Here is a 26109-nt window from a genome sequence, read left to right as displayed (position 1 = left end):
AAACATAAAAATTCATGGTTTCGATAACCACTGCCCTATAGTATGTCCAGAGGTCCGGAACTGTGATTCCCCCTGCTAACTTCCTGTTCTTCAGGATGGTTCTAGCTATCCGTGGTTTTTTGTGTTTCCAGATGAACCTTTGGATCATTGTTTCCACTTCCATGAAGAATGTTTTGGGCAATTTGATTGGGATTGCGTTGAATGTATATATTGCCTTTGGCAGCATAGACATTTTAATGATATTGATTTTGCCTATCCAGGAGCATGGGATGTTACTCCATCTTTTGAGGTCTTGTTCAATTTCTTTTTTAAGTAGTTTGTAGTTTTCTTCAAATAAGTCTCCTACATTTTTGGTTAGATTTATTCCCAGATATTTCATACTTTTCTCTGTTGGAGCAGAATAGAAACACCAGAAGTGAACCCAAACAGGTACAGCCAAATAATCTTTGACAAAAAGACAAACGACAATCCAGGCAAATGGGAAGGTCTGTTCAATAAATGCTGTTGGGACAACTGGTTAATAGCCTGCAGAAACAAAAAGATAGATCCACATCTCTCACCATACACTAAGATCAGATCTAAATGGATAACAGATCTAAACCTACATCCAGAAACCTTCAAACTTTTGGAAGAAAATGTTGGAAACACACTGCAACACTTAGGGGTAGGTCCTCACTTCCTAAAAAAGACTCCAAATGCAGTAGAAATCAAGACCAAAATAAACAATTGGGACCTCATCAAACTAAGAAGCTTCTGTACAGCTAGAGAAACAATCAACAAAGTAAAAAGGCAACCCACAGAATGGGAGATCTTCGCACACGACATAGGTGATAGAGGGCTGATCTCCAGAATATACAAAGAGCTACAAAACAACCAAAATGTCAAAACAAACAAGCCACTCAAGAAATGGGCACGGGAAATGGGCAAACACTTCACAAAGAAACAAACCCAAATGGCAAATAAACATATGAAAAAATGCTCAAGTTCCCTGGCAATAAGGGAAATCCAAATTAAAACATCAATGAGGTACCACCTAACGCCAGTAAGACTGGCCCACATGAATAAAAGCACCAACGACACTTGTTGGCGAGGTTGCGGGGAAAAGGGATCCCTACTCCACTGCTGGTGGGGCTGCAGGCTGGTACAGCCTCTATGGAAATCAGTATGGAGAATATTCAAACAACTCAAATTCAACATACCGTATGATCCAGCAATAGCACTTTTAGGAATATATCCAGAACACTTGTTTTATGAGAAACCAACATGCACTCCTATGCTCATAGCAGCACAATCAGTAATTGCAAAAACATGGAAGCAACCAAAATGCCCATCAACAGAGGATTGGATAAGAAAGCTATGGTTCATCTACTCCATGGAATACTACTCAGCTATTAAAAAAAACAAAATGCAGTTCTTTGTGGCCAAATGGGCCAAACTGGAAACCATAATGCTAAGGGAAATGAGCCAATCCCAAAAGGTTAAATACCACGTTTGCCTTAATTTAAGATGATATGATGTTATGTATAACATGTTATGTTTTGAATGTTATCTGTTGTGTATAAACTAAAATTGAAGTATAGGTGAGGTGGTCACAGAAGGTGGCTGGGAACCCGCATTTACTTTTAACATATTGGTTACTCATTACTATGTCAATTAATTCCATAATGATGTAAATTTTTGCTGATGGTATGTTGGAGCTTTCAATTGACTGGGATGATACTCTGCTGGCTCTGTCATCAGACCAGAGAGGGTATACCTAAGAAGCCGTTGAACCTGACGGGACAATCAGATGCTGGACTCTATGTTTGGTATACGCTTGCAATGGGGAAATCTCAACTGAACTTGAGCTGTGGTTATGCAACAAGGTGGAGGAATCCACCATGGTGGGAGGGTTTGGGGAGGGGTGGGGAGAACCCAAGTATCTATGTAACTGTGTCACATAATACAATGTAATTACTGAAGTTAAATAATAAATAATTAAAAAAAATTAAAAAATAAAAATACTCTAAAAAAAAAAAAAAGAAAAGAAAGCTATGGTTCATCTACTCCATGGAATACTACTCAGCTATTAAAAAAAACAAAATGCAGTTCTTTGTGGCCAAATGGGCCAAACCGGAAACCATAATGCTAAGGGAAATGAGCCAATCCCAAAAGGTTAAATACCACATGTTTGCCTTAATTTAAGATGATATGATGTTATGTATAACATGTTATGTTTTGAATGTTATATGTTGTGTATAAACTAAAATTGAAGTATAGGTGAGGTGGTCACAGAAGGTGGCTGGGAACTCGCATTTACTTTTAACATATTGGTTACTCATTACTATGTCAATTAATTCCATAATGATGTAAATTTTTGCTGATGGTATGTTGGAGCTTTCAATTGACTGGGATGATACTCTGCTGGCTCTGTCTTCAGACCAGAGAGGGTATACCTAAGAAGCCGTTGAACTTGACTGAGCAATAAGATGCTGGACTCTATGTTTGGTATACGCTTGCAATGGGGGAATCTCAACTGAACTTGAGCTGTGGTTATGCAACAAGGTGGAGGAATCCACCATGGTGGGAGGGTTTGGGGGGGGGGGGAACCCAAGTATCTATGTAACTGTGTCACATAATACAATGTAATTAATGAAGTTAAATAATAAATAATTTAAAAAAAATAAAATAAAAACAATAAGTATTATATTAAATGTGAGCTCATTATGATCCAACCAAAAAATACAAGATCATCAGAATAATATAAAAACAAAACACAAGTATATTTTACTTACAGTAACAAAACTACTATGGTTTTATAACCTATATTGTTATAATATTAAAAGCTGGAACTAAATGGATAAAAAACGACATTTAAAACAAGTACTAAAAAATGACAGACAGTAACTATCCTAACATCAAATTAAAGAAAATTTAAGTCAAAAAGCATTGCTGAAATAATGGGAAACATTCCGTAATAGTCACCACCAGGTTATATAACAATATATCAAAGATAAAATTGAAAGAAACAGAAAAATAAACAAATCCTCTTGCAGGAAACAATAGCTTATGCAAAGATATGATATGAAAATTTTAAACAATATTAATAAATCTTACCTAACTGATATATAGAATACGGCACAGCACATTTCAAAGGATTATAGTTACCCAATATACAATCTCTGATTGTTTTAAGATTACATTGTAGTTCAGTAAAAGAAATGCAAAAGTACCTCAAAAAACTGATGACATGTAACTAAAAGATACTTTTATTTTCAGGCGAAAAAACAGAATTTACTAATTCAAGAATAACCACAAAATCCTCCAAATACTTACAAATAAATTCCTAAATTCACAGATTAAAAAAAAAATACAAATTTGAAATCATATTTGAAGCCACAATGTATTTTAAGCAAAACAATAATGAAAATGATAGAATCAACCCAGATGTCAATCACCTAATAACTAGATATGGTATACACATACTATGAAATAAAACCAGATATGGTATACACACACTATGGAATATAACAGCAGTTAAAAAAAAATCCTGTCTTATGCAAAAAATGGATGAAACTGGGAACCAACATGCTCAGCCAGTCCCAAAAAGCCAAATACTATATTCTCCGTTATCTGTGGTAACTAATACACAGAACTAAAAAATGTAATGTATATGAGCAAAATAGACATTTTGAGAATTGACTATTTATACCTCATCTATACTCATCAAAAAGAGCAGCTGTTCTACCTGTTGAATTCTTTATTTGGTGGAAGATTCAGAATGTGATAAAAAATAAACTCAAAGCATGTCATTATAAAAATTAAAGAATAAGAAAGGGAAAAGGAGGGACAGTAGGAACACACGAAGGAGTAAAGATCGGTTAGGAAGTATTAGCATGCTTCTATATCAATGTATAAAATACATAACATCTTTTCACATTATAAAGAGGAAAAAAAAGAAAATTTGGCATACCAAATTTGTTATCTATGCCTAAAAGCAGGCTGAAACAGATATAAAAAGAAGGCTTAGAAATCATATAAGGAGAAAAATTTTTCAAAAATTCTTGTAGAGGTTAAAGAAACACTTCCTTTTACTAGAACCGCCTGAGACACTAAAATTTGATCAGAACTTCAAATTTAGGAAAGTTACTCTCAAGAACATGGAAGCAAAGAATGTAAGAAAAAAAAGACGAGAGAGAAATAGAACACCAAACCCACTGATTAATAATAAGAACAATACAACTGTGGTGGGATCATTTCAGTGATGCAAATTTCGTACAGCACTTCAACAGAAAGTAGTGAAATCAAACAGATTTACACAGTCAAGGGAAAGACCTGTGTTAGAAAATGCAAACAGAGCATTTATTAAAATTCAACACAATTTATACCTGTAAAAGTATTGAACAAGATTTGTTTAATGAAATCACAGAAAATTCAAGTATATTGTTAACTAAGGCAAACCACTGAAAAATAAAATTGAGGTTTCAGTGCTGTATCAAAGCAGGTGAAGTTACTGCCTGAAGTACAAGCATACCACGTAGATGCCAATTCTATCCCCCGCTGCACCAATTCCAAATCAGTTCCCTACTAACACACCTGGGGACGCAGCAGCAGAAAGCCCAAGTACTTGAGCCTCTGCGTTCATGTAGGAGACCCAAAAGAACCATTTGGAAAGTGGACCTACGGGTGGGTGAAAGTTAACTCAGATCTAACTCAGAATCAACCAATCTCTCTCTCTCTCTCTCTCTCTCTCTCTCTCTCTCTTCCCCCTCCCTAACTCTGCCTTTCTTAAAATAAATCTTAAAATTAACAACTCTAGTTAAAATAACATCAAGAACATAAAAAATCTAGGAATAAGTTGCTGAAAATGTAGAAATCCTCTGGATTGAATGAAAATCAAAATTCAAAAAGCCTTAAATAAATGGAAGAATATTCCACACTCATGAATTAACTAATTCAATAATGAGTTATTACTATTTACAAATTTACCTATTTCAATGTAGTCCTAATCCAAATTCCAACAGATGTAGGGTGTTTATGTGTTCAGTAGAAATCTTTAAATTTGACAGCGAAAAATAAGAGGGAGATATTTAGCCTAGCAGTTAAAAGACAGTTAAAAATGCCTACATCTGGGACCAGCATTGTGGTGAACAACTAAAGCCACTGTTTGCAACGCCAGAATTCCACATGAGCATCAGATCAAGTCCTGGCTGTTCCACTTTCCATCAGGCTCCCTACTAACGGCCTGAAAAAGCAATGGAAGATGGTCCAAGTGCCTGGGTTCCTGTCACCCATGTGGGAGACCTGGCTTTTGACTGGCCCAGCGCCCGCCAATGCAGCCATGTGGAGAGTGAAATGTAAGATGGAAGGTATCTCTCTGTTCTTCCCTCTCTAATTCTGCCTTTCAAAAGACTTCCAAAAAATCGCCTGCATCTCACATAGGTTTGATAATCAGCTCCAACTCCTACATCCAGCTTCCTTCTAATGGGAACTTGGCGAGGCAATGGTGTCAACATGCCTCAAGTGGTTGGGTTCCTATGACTCAAATAGAAGACTTTAATTATTTCCTAAGTCTAGTTGGTCCCAGTCCAACCTTAGCCATTGAGGGCATTTGAGAAGAGATTGGTAATATGAACTTTCTATTTGTATGCTGGCACACGTCATTCTTTTCCCCTCTTTCTCCATACCTCCACTAAAATAAAATACCATGAAAATACAATGGGAGGGCCCAGCGGCGTGGCCTAGCAGCTAAAGTCCTCGCCTTGAAAGCCCTGGGATCCCATATGGGCGCCGGTTCTAATCCCGGCAGCTCCACTTCCCATCCAGCTCCCTGCTTGTGGCCTGGGAAAGCAGTCGAGGACGGCCCAATGCATTGGGACACTGCACCCGCGTGGGAGACCCGGAAGAGGTTCCAGGTTCCCGGGTTCGGATCGGCGCGCATCGGCCCGTTGCGGCTCACTTGGGGAGTGAATCATCGGACGGAAGATCTTCCTCTCTGTCTCTCCTCTCTGTGTATATCTGGCTGTGATAAAATGAATAAATCTTTAAAAAAAAAAAAAGAAAATACAATGGGAGAAGGGGAGTGGGTCCACGACTGAGGAGAGCAGAACACAATTACTTCTAGACATAAAAGCCTCTTATAAACTATAGTAATTTAAGATAATGTGGTACTGAAACACAGAAAGACAAACAGAATTAATGTAATAAAAAAAATCCAAAAACATACACTTGGAAATAAGAAGCATATGTGAAATCATGTGGCATCTTAGAAAAAATACCAGGCAGAAATATTTCATTCCAAAGCAATATATTCCTATTTCCTGATCAACCATATCAATTGCAAGATCAAGTAAATATTTCAGTTAAATTCTTTCACAACAGCAAAAATACCTTCCAAAACAGCAGACTTTATATAAAATAATCTCTTACCTCACCAAAAGCTCCTCGACCAATCACCTTTAATATTTCAAAGTCTTCTCTATGTAATCGCATTTGTTTGACTTTAGAAGTAAATGGTTTAGCTGAAACAAAAGAATATCAGTTATTCTCTTAAATAAATTTGATGCAAATTATATATAAATAGCGTTTCTTACACAATAAAATTCAAGTAATGACTAAGAATTTAGTGAAAGTATTTTAAAAGTTCATATTTATATGAGCATAGTTTTAATTTTCCTAACAATGTAATCTATTTCATTAACTTCTTATACATTACATTTTTATGAAAAACTTATTTTTAAACCCCCCAAAAATGTGAAATAATACAAAGAAGCAGGAATGTAAAAATGACCAGTCTATTTACAATTTAAACAGTCTGTGTATTATATTAATACTAGATACATATTTAATACAGTTCCAATAAACAGATTTCATCACAACAGAGATCTTGAGTAAATTTTACCAAGTGAATTAACACTGCTTGTACTCATTTGCTTGAGTCTTTTAGCATGCTTTTAGTAAGAATCTACAGTACACAAGCAAAGATCAGATTTTTTAAAATAATTACTATATCTTCTGTTTTGAAATGCTGTCCTCAGAAGAGCAAGTGTGCCTGTGCACACAGAACACACACCCACAACCAAAAAGCAAACCACAATAAAGTTCCTAACAGATAAAGTACTTTAGAATCAGTGAAAACAGAATTCTAATTATGGGACCACTACAGTTTCACAAGATAAATTAACTGATGAATTAAAACCTTGAAGACTAAATAGGATTTTGTTTCTTTGCCTGGATTTGACACTTGCAGACTTTCCAGCAGAGCATGAAATACAAGCAAATGAATAGAAGCAAGGAAATCAATTTTGGGTGATAAAAGTACATAATCCATTAATGTTACAGAGCTGAAAGAAGAAATGCAAAAGCAAACAAAGAAAAAGAACCCAGAAGACAAAGCCTTGAATGTCATTCAAGGATCTGAGATGTAACCCTGTAACTAGTAGAAAATAAAATAACAAGTTTAAATGATCAAATTAAATATAAGCTGCCTCTAAAAGAAGTTCAGACCTGTTTCCTGTTTTTAATGCTCCCCTTCATCCTCACATAAAAAAGGAGATGACATGATTAAAAGATCATTTTATATTGGTACTACTCTCTTCTTTTTTGTATGGCTCCAGAGTGTAAACAAACAAAAAAAAAAATCAAAGAAAAGAGTTTCAGCATCAGGGGAGTAAAACACACAGCATGACCGCTTCTTTGGGTCTGAAGGCCTAACTAGCTCTGATGGCATTTAAAGCCTAATCAGCTTAGAAAGCAAGAGTTTTTCCATATTGATTAACCCAGTCTCCTGGGATTTCTGTATTAGTACTTTAGACTGTAAGGAAAGGAAATTTAAATTGAAGCTCTATTTAGAATTCATACAACTGAGAAAGAAAGACCAAAAATACAGATCAAGTTTGAATAAAGGAATGAAAGATTTCATTCTGTAAGAAAGAAATATACATGGCAGCCAGGAAACAAACATTTTGACCAAAAGACTAGCGTATCCTGGTTTTCGACAAAATGGACTAAGTTATGAGGCTCTGGTCACTATGTACCAGAGACCCAACAGGAAATCAATTATTACAATTACAGGAAAATTTATTTACTAATTGGATTACTTACAAAGATGTAAGTGGGATGTGGCAGAACTACAAGGAATAGCACCATGAACAGAGTCTAGTGTCCTTAATTTTCCCCATTTCTTTACTAGCAGAGCATGAAAACTTTGTTTTTCTAGCAGTTAAGACTTGTCTCACATAGGCGTGGCGAGGTTCCATACCTACAGTTGGTTCCAACTGCAGTTTCCTTTGCTAGTGCAAACTCTGGAAAGCAGTTGATAGCTCAAGTAACTGCTCTCCAGATGTGAGATCAGAGTGAACTTCTGCCCTGGCAAGTTGAGGCCCCTGGAAGGATTTGAGGAATGAAGCAACAGATCAGAGTACTTGCTCACTTTCTCTCTGCCTCTTAAATAAATGAAAATTAGAGGGGAGGGGGGGAAAGAGTACATACAGAATGTCTGAAATAACATGAAGCCAATGGGAGACTAGTGCTACTCCAGTACCCAGATAGATCTGGAAAATAAAAGCCTACTGGGCCCGGCATTGTGCCCTAGTAGCTAAAGTTCTCGCCTTGAAAGCACCAGGATTCCATATAGGTGCCAGTTCTAATCCCAGCAGCCCCACTTCCCATCCAACTCCCCGCTTGTGGCCTGGGGAAGCAGTTGAGGATGGCCCAAAGCCTTGGGATCCTGCACCCACATGGGAGACCCGGAAGAAGTTCCTGGATCCTGACTTTAGACCGGCACAGTACCAGCTGTTGTGGTCACTTGCAGAGTGAATCATTGGATGGAAGATCTTCCTCTCTGTCTCTCCTCCTCTCTTGGTATCTGACTTTATTATAAAAATAAAATAAATATTTAAAAAATAAGTAAGTAAAAGCCTACAACCTAACAGTAAGCCCTTCTTCAAGTATAGCTTCTACTTCATTTTTCCTTCCCTCTTTCAAGGTTTTCAAATAACCTTCCACCCAAATAATGCATATTATATCTGTCTTCTTATTGATACTAAAGATGAAAACGATTTCACCACAGACAACTACAAATATTTGTAATGTAATGGAACCTTCCCTTCTGAGAAACACCCTACTTATCTAAAAGGCCAAAAAGTTAAATATTTCAACCCTCTAAAACACTGTTGCAAACAGGAAAGAAAAGATAAACACAATTCAGGTGAATACATAATCATTAAAGTGATCTGTTAACAAACTTAGAAAAAAATGCCAGTGTTGAATAATACCATATTTACATGTAGTCACATTGCAGTCACACAATTAGAATTAAACTGTTAGACATACACGTTTTATGGATACCTATGGTGCAAATATTAATTAAAATACTACGCCTATCTATTCTTCACTTCCTGAAACCTGCTGGAACAAAAATTCCATCACTTCAACACTGCAAAACTCTTCTATTTTCAGGCATTCAAAAATGAGTTGGTGGTGTGGATAAGTTCAGTGGTTAAGATGTGAACTGGGGCACCAGCATCCCACATCCAAGTCCCTAAGTTCAACATCCAACTTCAGCTGAGGACTCCAGCGTCCTGCAAATGAAGACACAGAGAATGGATGGCTTTCTGCTATACAAGTGTAAGACCTGGATTCAGATTTTGGCTCCCAGTTGGACCCAGCCCATCCTCTGCAGATGTCAGTACCTAGACAGCAACCAGCAGATTAGTGCATTTTCGCTCAGTGTGATTCTATCTGTTCCCCTCTCACCAGAAGAAAGTATCAGCTTGTTACATCACAAACTGATTCAGAAAGATCAGTTTACTAATAATTTATTCAATTAAATTCCTTAAATCCACTGCATGAGAAGCGTTTTACAAGATAATGGACATACAGAGATGAATAAAACAGGCTACAACAAATTATGCAATAAATATACAAAAACTGTACATTGCTAAGAAAAAGAATCTCAGTGTCTCTCTCCCTCCCCTTTCGAGAGGCACCCCACCTCCCGGCTTTTCGGAGGCACTTTCCCCTTCCTCTCCCTTCCCTGCTCACCTGGTCCCTTCACAAATAAACTTATCTGTTTGCAACAGATTCCCGCTTTTTATTTCTATACTAAGCTGAGGAAAGAACCCACCAGGCATTTCTGGTAACATATTTTCCCTGGCATCCAACGTGGGGCGTGAAAAAAGAGACTTAGACGGGAGCCACGTGGCCCAACTCAACCGAGAGAAGACTTCATAAGATAGGATCTCAAAATTCACGAGAGAACTCCCGGACTCCTCTTGGTTGTATCCTTAAAAATTGGGACATATTTGACTCGCAGATGGGGTCTTCAGACTCCAGGTGGCCTTTAACATGCAAACTTGGATGACAACCAGACCAACTTCTACCATGGCAACTTGGATGACCCGGACCATTTCTCTGGATCCCACACCTCTAGGGGCCCCTTAGCCAAACGATACCCAATCTCAGCAGGAAGTAGCCAGAAGACATCGTTGCCCCTTATCCAATTTCAGCAGCAAGTAGCCAGAAGTAGGATGTGGGATTTCAAGAGGGGGGTCTGAGACCATCGAGGCCTGCCGAGGTCTTGGCCACACCTTCAGGTGGGCGGTACCAGCATTGCCCACCCATTTTCTAATTAATTAAGAGACCACCAATGGGAACCTCTTACCTGTAGTTTCCCCGCCCAACAAGAAGGGGTCAAGGAAGGTTTAAAATCCCAAGACCCTTCCTCAAATGTTTGGTGTCTCTCTCTCCCTCCCCTTTCGAGAGGCACCCCACCTCCCGGCTTTTCAGAGGTGCTTTCCCCTTCCTCTCCCTTCCCTGCTCACCTGGTCCCTTCGCAAATAAACTTATCTGTTTGCAACAGAAAAAAAAAAAAAGAATCTCATGTTTACATTACAAGAACTCAGATAAATACGAATTAACAGAACCAGACTGTTATTTATCAGCAAAACAGGTCAAAATTTAAAAATCTGAAACCAAGAATCAGCAGGAATGTGAACAACAGAATTCCCATACATAAGTGTTAAGACTGCTAATAACTACAATTTCCATGGATATCTTTTTTTCATTCTCTTAAAATGGACTATTAAGCTGACTGCAGAAGGTGTATAAATAAAAAAAAACAATATTGAGACTTAGAAACTGAATAGAACTGCAAATGCCACTGTTTGACCACCTTGTAAGAAAATACAATTAGCAACACATGTCACTAGATTTCAAAGTTATAAGCAAACAAATTCCTCAAAAGAGTAATCAATTGCTTAAAAATTGGAAATATCAACTGGCAAAAAAAAAAAAAACTAAGCTGAGTCAGTAATTTAAAATTCTACACAAACACACAATTAATCCTGAAGAGTTTCTAACTCCAAAGACAATCACATATCTATCTATCTATATGTGTATACACACACACACCCATACCACAAAACATCAAAAGCAAGAACACACAAGTACCCTTCAACAACAACGAACACATGGCAGCCAAATGTTCACTTTCCATTGTTCCTTCTTCACCAAAAGGTTACTGAGAGAAGCAGCTAATATGATCAGCAGACTATCACAATAATGGACATTATATGCCTCCTTGTATGATATGCTGAGAATAAACACAACATAACTTATAACCACATGCTTGCCAAAGTTGAATAACTTGCACATAATAATGAGGAAAGAATCAGAAAAATTTGAATTGAGAAGAGTGTATAAACAGGTCACGGGATGACATGCTTCAAGATACATCACTGACATGAAAAATAAAGCCTAAAGAACTGCTTCTAATTAAAACAGACTAAACAAACATCTAAATGCAATGATAATCACAGTCTGAATTCTTTCTAGTAAAAAGATAAAAATCACTGTAAAGTGATGGTAGACATTGGTGAAATTTCAATACTAAATGTACCAAAGTTAAAGTTTCTGAATTGACAATTGTAATATGAATATACTTAAGAGAACACCTTTAAGTATATACAGAAATATTTAAAGGGTATTAATATTTATTACTTTTTAAAAGATTTATTTAATTTTATTGTAAGAGCAGATTTACAAAGGAGAGACAGAAAGATCTTTCATCACTGGGTCACTCCCCCAATGACTCCAAACAGCTGCAGCTAAATCAATCCAAAGCCAGGAGTTTCTTCCAGGCTTTCCATGTGGGTGCAGGGTCCCAAGGCTTTGGACCATCATCCACTGCTTTCACAGGCCATAACCAGGAAGCTGGATGGAAAGTGGAGCAACAGGGACACAAATCGCCACCCATGTGGGATCCCAGTACTTGCAAGGGAAGGATAGTCAACTGAGCCATCATGCTGGGCCCATACTATTTACTCTTCTATGAGTCAGTACAAATGTGTGTGTAGCCATATCAGCATAAATGTTAAAACAGGTGAATACACAAAACTATACAGGAGCTCATTAAAATTTATTCCTGCCTGATTGGGGCAACAAACTGTGCCGGACCCTGTACTGGCAAGAACACGCAAGAATCTGGTCTGCGATCACTTCAGATGAAGTTTCTTTGGGGGTCTCCCCAATCGAACTGCCGGACTCAGAACCCCAATCATTAAGAGAACTGCAGGTTCCATGGTCTGACCATGGAGTCCATGTGTCAAAGCTGAGCAACCTCAGAGGCTCAGATGGAGCAGTAGACAGCATACCCAGGTATACATGGAGGATATGGCAGTACATCAGCACCTGCAGAGGACACCTGGTACCACTTACTACCTCAGCCAAGTGTTGGCAGTGAAAATCTGGGCAAATGGAGACTCTAAGGAGGATTATGTCAACCAGTGGATTCTGCAGCAACTTCATCATACTTGAAATGGTGAGATTAGCAGCAATTCAGAACTGCTGAATTATCAAAACCACTTGAGCAGGACAATCAGAGCATGCCCCACACTGGGCACCTGGGATGGGTGGAAAGCTGGGTGGGGCTTCTCCCTTTATCTCCCCTCTTTATCCCAGATACAGAAAAATAAATAAATAAATAAATAAATAAATAAATAAATAAATAAATAATGTGGAAACAATAGTCTTACCCATTTTCCTATAGCCCTTGACTCTTTGTGCCCTAATCAACTATGTAAAGATTATCAAAATAAATTACAAAAAAATTAAAAATTCATTCCTGCCATTTATATATATGAACTATAATTTTGAAAATAAAAAATGTTATGGGCCCGGCGGCGTGGCCTAGCAGCTAAAGTCCTCACCTTGAACGCCCCGGGATCCCATATGGGCGCCGGTTCTAATCCCGGCAGCTCCACTTTCCATCCAGCTCCCTGCTTGTGGCCTGGGAAAGCAGTTGAGGACGGCCCAAGGATTTGGGACCCTGCACCCGCGCGGGAGGCCTGGAAGAGGTTCCTGGTTCCCGGCTTCGGATCGGCGCGCATCGGCCCGTTGTGGCTCACTTGGGGAGTGAAACATCGGATGGAAGATCTTCCTCTCTGTCTCTCCTCCTCTCTGTATATCTGACTTTGTAATAAAAATTTAAAAATCTTAAAAAAAAATGTTAAAGCAAGATTTCAATACAAAAATCCTAAATGGTAAAAACATATTTTCTACCATTAACAAATCAAAAGAAACAGAGTCATATTAAGGATTAGAACCAGGAATACCTAAATTCAAACTTGCCATTTATTTCCATACACTTCAAATGATGAGAAAAAAATGTATTCCTATCCCATTTGCAGTATCATCCAAAACGAGCAAAATATTCGGGAATAAATTTAACCAAGAAGACAGACTTGAACACTGAAAATCTCAAAATATCACACAAGGCATAAATAATTTAAAAAACAACTCAAATTCTGGACTAGAAGACTTCACAATCCCCAATAAAATTGCAATGTCATTAACAGAAATTGAAGCGGTCATCTTTTAAACAGACTTTTATAAAGGGCTAAAACAATCTTAAAAATAAGAGCAAAAAGTTGGAGGTTTCATCATCCTAATTACAAAATAAACTACAAAGTTACAGTAATCAAAACAACATGATGGTAGCATAAATATAGACAAAAAGATCAATGGAGCAGAATTCAGAAATACATCCTTACATCTGTGATTAACATTTCAATAAGAATGCCAAAAAAAATCCATGCAGGCAGCTATTGTGGTGCAAAGGGTTCAGTCTGAGGATTGTGGTATGTGGAAAATAAGCCAGTTCCCTTCCTAGCCACTTCTCCATGCTTCCTCATTAATAAATCCCAGATTTCTGGATGGCAGCAATTTCAGATCTCTCACCTGAGTGACAGGGTTCCAGTTACTTAACCATAATCACTGTCTCCCAAGGTCTGCACTGACAGGAAGCAGGAGTCAGAACCCTAAGCAGGGAACAGAACCAAGCCACACTCATGTAGAACACATCTTAGCCTCTGGGCTAAAGACCTGCTTGTAAGGTATTTTAATGTTTTAGGAAGGTTTGCTGGCCCTTAATTATTTTAAGTCTTAATTTGCTTATTCATTTGAGAGACAGAAATACAAAGAAACACAGCTTTCACTCTGTCTCTCAAATGCCCAAAATGCTGTGGCTGGATGGGCTAAACCAGAAACACAGATTTCAACCCTGGCTTCTCAAATGAGTGATGGGAAACCAACAACCTGAGCCATTACCTGTCTTCTCCCATGATGCACACAAGGCAGCAAGTCTGAATCAGAAGCAGAGGGAGGACTCAAATCCCAGAATTTTGATACAGTATGCAGGAAACCCAAAATGCATCTTAACTGCATGCCAAGGGCAAAGGATAATCAGCAAACGGTGCTTGGACAACAAGATATCTACACTAAAAGAATTAACTTACATCCTTACATCACACAGAAAAATTAGTTTGAAATGGATCAAAGACCTAAACCTAAATGGTAAAACTGTAAAATTCTTAGAAAAAATGTAGGGAAAAATCCTTATCACATTGGATGTGGGAATAATTTTTTGGATATGACACAAAAGTCACAGGCAATAAAAGAAAAAAAACAGATTTCATTAAATTAAAATTTTTATAGATTAAAGCAAACAAGAAAGAGAAGACAACCTATGGAATGGAAACTGTATTGATAGCATTTATCTTACTAGGGGGCTAAAGCCAGGATATAGAAACAAATCCTGTAATTCAACAATAACAAAAAATTTTTAAATGGGCACAAAGTACTGAATAAACATTTTCTCTAAATAAGATACACAAATAGTCAATAATCACATGCCTACTCCCACTTTAGAAATGTATTATCTTGACATTAGTGATGTAACAAGTAGACTACGCCTCTACCTGTGGTGCCACCAACCCATATGGGTGCCAGTTTATGTCCAAGCTGCTCATTTGTGACCTGGGAAAGCAGCAGAGAATGGCCCAAGTCCTTGGGACCCTGCACCCACATGGGAAATCAAGAAGCTCCTGGCTTCAGATCAGCCAGCTCCAGTCACAGAGGCCATGTGGAGAGTAAACCAGCAGGTAAGATTTATACCCAGTGACCATTTTTCCTTACTCTCTTCATTCTCTAATGACAGTCACTCAACTGTGCTTTGAAACAAGAGAATTTCTTTCTCTTAACTAATTGTATGTCAGTACCCACTATTCAACCTCTACCTATATGCCTATCCTATAGCCTTCACAGCCTCTGCTTATGTGATAATTTGTTATCTTATACACAAGTGAAAATATACATTTGCCTACCACCCTTATTTCACTTTAACGTGACATCTTCCATTTCCATCCACGTTATTGCAAATGACAGCATTTCATTCTTTCCATAGAAGAATAACATTCCACTGTGTGTATATTCTTTACTCACTCATCCGTCAATGGGTACCTTGTCTGATTCTTTTTCTTGACTGTTGTGAACAGTGCTGCAATAAATGCAGTATAGTAGGTATCTCTTTGATACAGTAATGTAAGTTTCTTTGTATATCTACCCAATAATAATGAACTGCTAATTACTAAAGAACTGTTATTAACTGCTGGATTACTGTAATTTTACATTCCCAATGGATCTCTATGTTTAACATATTAACTCATATTATAATTAGTAATGTGGGAGAGTTTCCATTTCAACTACACCAACTCTGTAACTGTCTTTTTGATAAAAACCATCCCACTGGGGTGAGATGCTGAACCTGTAGATCACTGTAATATCAACATTTTATCACTACTGTTTCTAATGAACATGTCAGTATGAATACTGGGTATCTTTTCTCAATTTCTTTCATTTATATTTCATAAATTTTGTTACAGAGATCTATAGTCTCCTTGGTGATTTATATTCAGCATTTGTTGGGGTTGTTGCTGTTTGAAGATGCTGTGAATGTGAATGCTATCTTGATTCTTTCTCCTCAATTTTTTTATCTGTGTATAGACAAGCTATTGAGTTATTTTAAAGATTTGTTTATTTTTATTGGAAAAGCAGATCAGATTTTACAGAGAGGAGGAGAGCTAGAAAGACCTTCCAACTGCTGGTTTACTCCCCAAATGGCCACAACAGGAGCTAGAAGTTGTTTCCGGGCCTCCCACATGGGAGCAGGGTCCCAGGGCTTTGAGTTATCCTCTACTGCTTTCCCAGCCCACAACCATGGAGCTGGACGTGAAGTGTAATAACCAGTATATGAACTGGGATCCCTATGCTTTATTTTCTGATGTGTTGGTCTAGAGTTGCTCATCTGTAAAATCATCTCATTTTATTATAGTAACCCATTTGAGATTTGTCCATTTTGTTTCTCTCTTAAAAAACAAAATATTTTGATTTTTATATTCTTTAACTCATTTATTTCTATTGCTATTTCTGTCCATTTTTTAGTTTCTTCTTCATGTTCCCAATCCTTGAGTCATACAACTGAGTTATTTATTTGAAATCCTTCCATTATATGATATAACATTTCTTACTATAAGCTTTCTTCATAGTACTCTTATTGCTGTATCCCATGGGTATGGCAATGATATCTTGTGTTTCTATTTTCACTTCTTTCAGAAATTTTATCTTTTAACTTCTTTTTTTTTTTTTAATTTTTTTTTCTTTTTATTGTATTGTTGTTGACAATCTTTACATAGTTAATTACAGTTAAAGGAAAAAGAAGGAAAAAAAAAAGGTTTAGGGGGATAGGAAAGTGGGTAATGCTATTATGTCCATATTGTTTCCATCACGTATCTGAGGTAAAGGGGGATATTGAGGGAGAAGCCCCACCCGGTTTCCCGCCCACCCTAAGTCCCGGATGTGGGGCATGCTCTGAGATATGTGCTCGAGTGGTGTTAATAGTTCTGCAGTTATGAATCGCTGCCAGTTTCGCTCGATGAGGTGGTCCACCAATTGATATGGTCCATCATAAAGTCTCCGTTTGCCCCATATTTCGCTGCCAACATATAGCTGAGATGAATGATTGTCCTATTCTGTCTTCTGTCTTTTCTTGGTTAGAGTTCTGAGTCCAGCAGTTCGATTGGGGAGATCTCCAAAGATACTTTGAGGTATTCCCAGACTAGTTTCTTGCATGTTCTAGCAAGCACAGGGCCCGGCACAGTCCATCACCCCGATCAGCTGGTGGTTGCAATTGCTGGGTTGGTTCTGTTTTCAGTCCCGAGTTGCACTGGAACCAATGGGTGTTGCAGTCCAGTCTGGTTCGGCCCTTACATCAACCAGTGGGAGCTGCAGCCTAGTAGGGGCGACCCACAATAACCCCCTCCAAGCCCGCCCCCTACCCTGGTTTGCCAGTATGTGTAGCAGAAGACCAGTCTGTCCCCCATCCCATTTGGCTCTGGTACTTGTCAATGGGTATTAAAGCTTAGTTCTATCTAACCAACTCAACCATCCAGCCCTCACAGATGTTGTTGAGTGCCTCTCTATCTAGCCATCCCAGCCCCTATCCTAGTTTTCATGCCCTCCCACGGGAATAGTGACCCAAGAAGGGGGAACCCACTTTTCCCTCCCAGGTCTCTCTGTCCCGGTTTATGCACTCTTTAGGTGGTCCTGAGATTTGACTCGACAGAATTAGTCCCCAGTGCCAGCTTCTGCCAGCTGATGCTGCAGCCCTGATCTAGTCCACATGCAGCGCATGAAGCACTGTGCTTGCTAGTAACCTGATCTCTGAACACCTCAAAGTCTCTTTGGGGATCCCTTCAATCAAAATGGAGGAAACAGAATGCTGGCAATGAGGGAATCCCAAATGAACTTGAGGCTTGCAGCTAATGCTCCTCAGAACAACCACGTGCAGGTGTGTGATTTACGGCTAGGAACAGGCCCAATCTGGGAGGTAAGGGGACACCACAACTGGGATGAGGCTCCCACCAAGGAGTGTATGTGCTGGAATGGGGGCTGCGTTCTATCTAGGAAACAGTTGTAGTCACCCTAGGCACTAGTGTGGGCTGGGATTGGATGCACCAGGCCGGTTCAGATCCCAACACCATCTGGCGTTATGGAGAACCAGGGTAGATGTGGGACTGACTAGGCTGGGTCTCACTCCTCTTCTGAGCCATGTGTGAGCTGTATGTGGGTATGGACGAGCCATGGCTGGGCTGAAACATCCAACATCAAGAACCAGAATGGGGTGAAAGCCAGCCAGGAAAAACCACTGTTCCTGCTAGGACAGGAGGTGAACTGAGTAGGGTTGGCTCAAGAACCCCCTGGCAAGCGCAAAATCTGGCATTGGGAGGGGTTCTGATGGAGGAGCCTGGGCAACTCCTCTGGCAGGACACAGTCCCTGCAGGTAAGCGCAAGAAGCATGATAGGAAACAGCCCAGAATAGGCCATGGAAAGTTTCCCACTGGCATACATTCGGCATGGGTCAGGAGCAGACCAGGCTGAATCAGTTCATGTCAACCACTGGCAAATCCGATCGCCAGAACAGAGTGTGGGATGGGCCGGGTTTGGTTGCGACAAAACCAGTACACATTATGGAATGCCAGGGCGTGGCTGCCTGTACTGGATGTGAATGCAGCACCCATCCAGCACACGTGAGATCCAGGAAGGAAGGGGCAGAGCTGGCGGGGGGATTAAAGGGCTGGTCCCCTCACCAGTCAGCTACTCCCACTGGAGAGTTTTGGCTGGGATAGAGACAGACCCGACCAAGCAAGGCTATAACACCTGTGCGCTGCATGTGGACTTTTAACTTCTTTGTTGATCAACTTGTCATTGAGGAGTACTGTTAATTGCTATATATTTGCACAATTTCTAAAGCTTTATTTTGTTGCTCATTCCTAGTTTTGTTCCACTGGTCAGAGAAACTACGTAAGACTTTTTTTTAATGTGTGGCCTACTGTATGATCCAACCTAAAGTATGTTCTATGTGCTTATGAGAAGAAAGTACATTCTGCAGCTCTTCAATGACACTCTATGATGTCTGCTAGGTTCATTACCTACATAATAATGATTTAACTCTGCCATTTCTTAATATTTTTGCAAAAAAAAGGCTTCAATACATATATTTATTTGAAAGACTGACAGTGATAAAGAAACAGACAGAGAAAGTGAGACATCTTCCATCTGCTTGTTCACTCCCAAATGCCCACAACATCCAGGGTTGGAACAGACAGAAATCAGGAGCCAAGAATTCCACCTGGGTTTCCATCTTAGGTGACACAAATCCAAATACACCAAATACATCATCTGCTGCCTCCCTGGTGCATTAGCAGAAAGTTGAAGCAGAAGTGGAGGCAGGATGCAATCCCAAGCACTCCATTATGGGATGCGGGTGTTGGAAGTAACAGCTCAAGCTATTTCATGACAACACCTTGCCTCAAAACAACCATTTTTAAAAACAAAGGGTATTTGTTTATTCCTGTCAGGTATCTATTAAGTTGTAGTAAGTAAAATACAGAATCAGAAAAGAAAACACTAATACAGGAATTGTCAAACACTTTCTATAAAGGTCTCATTAAATATTTGGGGCTATATGAACTGTCTAGTCTCTGTGTCACCACTATAACTCAGTCTTCTTATCATGAAAACAACAAAAACACTACATAAACAAATAGGTGGAGCTATGTTCCAACAAATCTTCATTTATAAAAACTGGGCATAAACCAGATTTATCCCATATGTCACAACCTGATATTCTAAAACAACCAGTTAAACCTGTAAGTTCAAAAACAGGTACCCCAAAATATTAAATTTTAGTGTTAAAATGGTATTTTAAATTAGTGGAAAAACTATGGAATGTTTTAGGGGAAAATTTTGGATCTGCAATTCACACAACTCAAAAACTAATGCCATCATTAAACAAAATGCTTCTAAAAATCTATTATTCATACAAGAAAATAAAGCATAGTGAGATGGAAATGGCTTACTTAGCAATGTACCTTTATAACCAGATTAATAATATAAAAAAAAATTTAATCACGCAAAAACTTGAGGCATAAGATGGCCATCTAGTCCAGCAGTTAAGTGACCAGGTAGGAAAGTCACATCCTTATAGTCTGTCTAGGTTCAAATTCCAGTTTAATTCCAGCTTCCAGCTTTCTATGCACACATACCCTGGAAGGCAGATGGTGAAGGGTCAGGTATCTATATAGGATACCTGGATTGAGAATTCAGCTTTTATCTTCAACCTAACCAACCCCATTAATGCAAGTTATTTGAGGAGTGAATCAGCAAAAGAAAACACTGTGTCTTACTATCAAATGAAAAAAACAAAAATTTTTTAAAAATTTAAAAAAAAATAAAACTGGGTAAAAGATAATGTGAACAAAACACTAGAAAAACATTTTGCAACAAATTCTTACACAACAAAAATTCATCTATAAAACAGTTCCTACAATTCACTGTGAAAATCACTACTATTAAAAATAGATATTCAGAGTGTGGCACAGTAGCTCAGTGGCTAAATACGCATCTTGAATGTGCTGTGATCCCATATGGGCACCAGTTCATGTCCCAGCTTCTCAACTTCATATCCAGCTCTGTGCTTATGGCCTGGGAAAGCAGTGGAGGACAGCCCAAAGTCTTGGGACCCTGTACCCACACGGCAAGACTGGAAGAAGCTCCTGGCTCCTGACTTTGGATCAGCTCAGCTCCAGCCACTGTGGCTATCTGAAGAGTGAACCAGCAGAGGGAAGATCTTTCTGTCTCTTCTCCTTTCTGTAAATCTGATCTGCCTTTCCAAAAAATAAATTAATCTTTAAATCCTACTTTTAAGTGAAAAAGGCAATCAGAACAATCTGTAGGACAGTATCTTATTTAAGAAAAGGCTATATACATTTCCAAATACACACATAAGCACATTTCACAACAATCCATGCCAAATAATTAACTACAGAATCAGATCTAACTTCAAAAAGGAACCATTTCTTTTTTCTTCACTTCTATCAAAAAAATCAGAGACTAATAAGGCTAAAAATACCTAAGTTGAGGTCAGAATTTAGGTTAGACCTAAATTCAAGTCTAATATGAACTCACAGTAATTATTCATCTCTTCCTAGATTTACTTGTAAAATGATAACAGGAGACCCTAAGTCAACAGATTATCTGGGTTTCTGACTTTCAATTTGTGGTAGGTCCATACAACGTAAACTAAACAGAAATTTGGTAACTATTACAGACTAATTCCTCAACTAACAACCTAGTAAAGTTCATCAAGAACATTCTTTACTGGGCCCGGCGGCGTGGCCTAGCAGCTAAAGTCCTCGCCTTGAACGCCCGCCCCGGGATCCCATATGGGCGCCGGTTCTAATCCCGGCAGCTCCACTTCCATCCAGCTCCCTGCTTGTGGCCTGGGAAAGAAGCTGAGGATGGCCCAATGCATTGGGACACTGCACCCGTGTGGGAGACCCGGAAGAGGTTCCAGGTTCCAGGGTTCTGATCGGCGCGCATCGGCCCGTTGCGGCTCACTTGGGGAGTGAAACATCGGATGGAAGATCTTCCTCTCTGTCTCTCCTCCTCTCTGTATATCTGACTTTGTAATAAAATAAATAAATCTTTAAAAAAAAAAAAAAAGAACATTCTTTACTAGTCATTTAATTCTGCATTTAACCCTTTATTAGACAGCTACCTATCCAGCACTATAATTCTGCATTTAACCATTTATTAGACAGCTACCTATCCAGCACTATTCACTGTACTACAAATGGGAAATATTCCGGACAGTTATCTAGTTAATCTTCCCCTCTCACTATAAGGCTGTATAAACCAAAAATACATTCAAAGGAAATTTTATGTAATAATTTCATGTGAAATAAATGTCACAAAAACAAAAATACAGATATCATAGAAATTTACTTACTCAGCTACTAAGACCACTATTACAGAAGTGATATTTTAAAACTATTTTACGTTTAAAATATTACAAAACTGAAAATAAGCTGGCTACTAGCTTATGTTTTTACTTTTAGTATTTATTTCTTTGAAATGCAGAGCAACTGAGAGAGAAAAGCATAGTGAGAGGAAGAGAGAGAGAGAGAGAGAGAGAGAGAGAGCACGCACGCGCAAAAGCAAAAATGCTCACATCTGCTACTTCACTCCTCAAATGGCTGTGACAGCCAGTACTGTCCAAGCCAAAACCAGGAGCCCAGAACTAAGTCTCCCCAACAGGTGGCAAGGCATAAACAACTTAGTTCATCCTTGGCTACTTTCCCAGGCACATTCGCAGGAAGCTGGATAAAAAATGGACAAACCAAGACTGAAGTAACGATTCCAATATGAGATGCCAATGGTGTAAGCAACAACCTATCTCCACTGTGCCATATAATGGCCCAGTTTATCTTAACTTCTACATAATTAGATTCAGGAGGAGGAAAGAAAAAACAGTTTCAAGGTCATCTGTAAGAAAGAAATAAAAAAAAGAAAGAAAATTAAAGAAATAAATGTAAGAGAAGGTCCAAAAAAAGTTACAAAGAAACATGAACTGCCTTGCCTTAAGAGTCATTAAAATGTGTCCTAAAATTATCATCTCAAATACAGAAGAAGTAGGTCTCAAGTTCACAGAAAAATACATTTTACAGGTCCAACATTGTGACCTATCTGGTAAAGTTGCTACCTGCAGCACCATTATTATATGGATGTTGATTCTAGTCCCAGCTGCTTCACTTCTAATCCAGCTCCCTACCAATATGCTTGCGAGCCCCTGCACCCACATGAGAAACTTGGAAGAAGCTCCCAGCTCCTAGCTTTGGACTGCCCGACTCTGGTCACTGTGGTCATGCGGGGAATGAACCAGCAGAGAGAGGATCTCCTCTTTCTGCCTCTCCTTTTGTAACTCTGCCATTTAAATAAATGGAAGGGGGTCCGGCGGTGTGGCCTAATGGCAGAAGTCCTCACCTTGAACGCCCCGGATCCCATATGGGCGCCGGTTCTAATTCCCTGGCTGCTCCACTTCCCATCCAGCTCCCTGCTTGTGGCCTGGGAAAGCAGTCAAGGACGGCCCAAAGCTTTGGGACACTGCACCCGCGTGGGAGACCTGGAAGAGGTTCCTGGTTCCTGGCTTCAGATTGGCACAGCACCAGGCGTTGCGGCTCACTTGGGGAGTGAATCATCTGACGGAAGATCTTCCTCTCTCTCTCTCCTCCTCTGTTTATCCGACTTTGCAATAAAAATAAATAAATCTTTAAAAACAAAAAAAATGGAAGGAAAGAAGGAAAGAGAGAAGGGGATGGAGGGAGGAGCGTGCGGGATGAGGGAAGGAGAGAGAAAGAGCAAGGAAGGGAGGGATGGGAGGAAGGAAGAAGACAGACAACAAAAAACTATACAGAATTCAAATTGGTACACAAAAATAAGCTTTTTAAAGATTTACCTGCTTTTTTATTTGAAAAGCAAAATTACAGACAGAAGAGGAGGAGGTGGCCAAAGAGGAAGATAAAGATCTTCAATCTGCTGCTTCGCTCCAAAATAACCACAATGGTCGGAGCAGAGCCAACCTTAAGCCAGCAGACAGGGACTTTTTCTGGGTCCCCCACACGGGTGCAGGGGTCCTAGAACTTGGGCCATTCTCCAGTGCCTTCCTAGGCCATAAGCAGGGAGTTGAATTGGAAGTTTAGCAGCCAGGACTTGAACTGCCCATATGGGATGCTGGTGCCGTCAGCAGAGGATTAGCCTGATGAGCCACGACACTCCTTAAAACAAGCTTTTAATTTTATTTTCACAGGTACATTTTGAAATATTCTTACAAATTAATTAGCTTATAACCATTTTATATATACACAATGAGCATATGAGAGTAAGATATTATGTTATTGGGATGAGGAAGGAATTTTGCAATCAAAACAAAACCAAAACTAAAGGAAAAAAAGATTTCACTAAATAGAAGTTAAAATTTAATGATAGCTACTTTTTAATTTTTTTAATGTATTTTGTAATGTTTTTAAAGATATCCTCAATTTAAAATAAATTACAGAGAAAATACCTCTAGCTTGTGATGGCCAGATAACTGATACCTTTAAAATTCAAGGAGCTCTTACAGTATAATTAAAAAAAGGAACACTAGGGCCCGGCGGCGTGGCCTAGCAGCTAAAGTCCTCGCCTTGAACGCCCGCCCCGGGATCCCATATGGGCGCCGGTTCTAATCCCAGCAGCTCCACTTCCCATCCAGCTCCCTGCTTGTGGCCTGGGAAAGAAGTTGAGGATGGCCCAATGCATTCGGGACACTGCACCCGCGTGGGAGACCCGGAAGAGGTTCCAGGTTCTGGGGTTCTGATCGGCGCGCATCGGCCCGTTGCGGCTCACTTGGGGAGTGAAACATCGGACGGAAGATCTTTCTCTCTGTTTCTCCTCCTCTGTGTATATCTGGCTGTAATAAAAATGAATAAATCTTTAAAAAAAAAAAAGGAACACTATAATAAAAATGGGGTAAATGTGTAAGTAATTTTAAAAATCAAACTTATTTTCAAACACATTTTAAAGTCCTAAATCAAATATATCAAGTAATTCATTGATCAGGCTTTAGAATCAAAGATCTGAACTCAAAACTTAATTAACCCTAAACAGCTGAACCACAGCTAAGTCATTTATTCCATCTACTTGTGTTTCTTTATGGAGACTAAGCTACTTACACTACCAGTAAGATAACTATTTCATAAGCTGATGAGGTAAAACTTCAAAGTGGTTGTAAAATCACTGATTTAAAAAAAACAGAGAAGAGTACAAATAATAACAAGAACGATAACCAAAGGAAACTTTGCAAGACTGTCTTAGCCTGCTAAAGCTGTTTAGGGAGACTGTAACCAGAGGCACATTGGCATCTGTCCGTGGTCCTGAACTTCCATGACACGTCAGGAGTACTGACTGTACTTCATCAGTTTCTTATGATGATGAGGATGACGATGATTATTTGGTTACTCAAGAGGTAGACAGAGTTCCCATCTGATGTTTCATTCACAAAATGCTCACAACAGCCAGAACCAGAGCATGTTGAAGCTGGAAATTCCATTCAGGTCTCCCACATGAGTGGCACAGACTCAAACTTTTGCCACCACCTGCTGCTTTCCAGGGCCTGCACTAGCATGAAACAGGAACCAGGAGCCAAAGGCAAAAATCCAAATTATGGAATACAGGAATTTCAGCTGCTAGGGCAAATACCCACTCACTCCCAGGAATTTTTAAACAAGAAAACAGCTACAGAAATAGAAGGGACCAAACAAGAAAAATTACATAAATGATCCAAATCTTTTGGAACTGCTTATCCACTGGAAGATTCTCATTTGGAAGGAAGAGGGGCTTGAGGTTTGCCTGCTTTCAGTTTTCAAATGCTCATATATATATATGTAAAGTAAGAAGCCAAAGATCCTCCCCTCTCTGACCCTGCATTGTGAGGAAAAGCATTAAGACTACAAAAATAAGAAAATTTAGATTTATAATAATTCTATAATGTTCATCTTCCAAAATGGCTGACAAAATTTAAAAACATACGTGGGGTAGGGAAAAAAACAGAGAGTCATGCAGAGGAACCCTCACAGTGCCCATTTCTCTACTAAAAGTTTCCCCTCTCCTACCACCCTGGAAAGAATTACAATCCAAAAACTGATGCTTGACCTAAGCTATTGTAAGCTCTCTCTTTCTCCCAGTTAAAAAAGAAAAAACAGGGGCCCGGCGGCGTGGTCTAGCAGCTAAAGTCCTCGCCTTGAACGCCTGCCCCGGGATCCCATATGGGCGCCGGTTCTAATCCCAGCAGCTCCACTTCCCATCCAGCTCCCTGCTTGTGGCCTGGGAAAGCAGTTGAGGACGACCCAATGCATT

The 26109-nt window shown here is 39.2% G+C and overlaps 1 protein-coding gene across 8 annotated transcripts in view; it reads right to left on the bottom strand.

Annotated features, from left to right (window-relative positions):
* Positions 1-26109, bottom strand: part of CDC42BPA (CDC42 binding protein kinase alpha) — a 264117-nt gene that overhangs the window by 217731 nt on the left and 20277 nt on the right. For all 8 annotated transcript variants that reach the window (XM_058669445.1, XM_036495219.2, XM_058669446.1 and 5 more), the window contains one exon: positions 6409-6500. In XM_058669445.1, the coding sequence (XP_058525428.1) occupies positions 6409-6500 (92 nt within the window). Of the gene's footprint in view, positions 1-6408; positions 6501-26109 lie in introns of those variants that run through there.

The sequence above is a fragment of the Ochotona princeps genome, chromosome 10 (genome assembly GCF_030435755.1).
Source record: "Ochotona princeps isolate mOchPri1 chromosome 10, mOchPri1.hap1, whole genome shotgun sequence".
Classification (NCBI taxonomy): domain Eukaryota; kingdom Metazoa; phylum Chordata; class Mammalia; order Lagomorpha; family Ochotonidae; genus Ochotona; species Ochotona princeps.
Note: the sequence above shows the minus strand (reverse complement) of the source record. Positions and strands in the feature narration are given on the sequence as shown.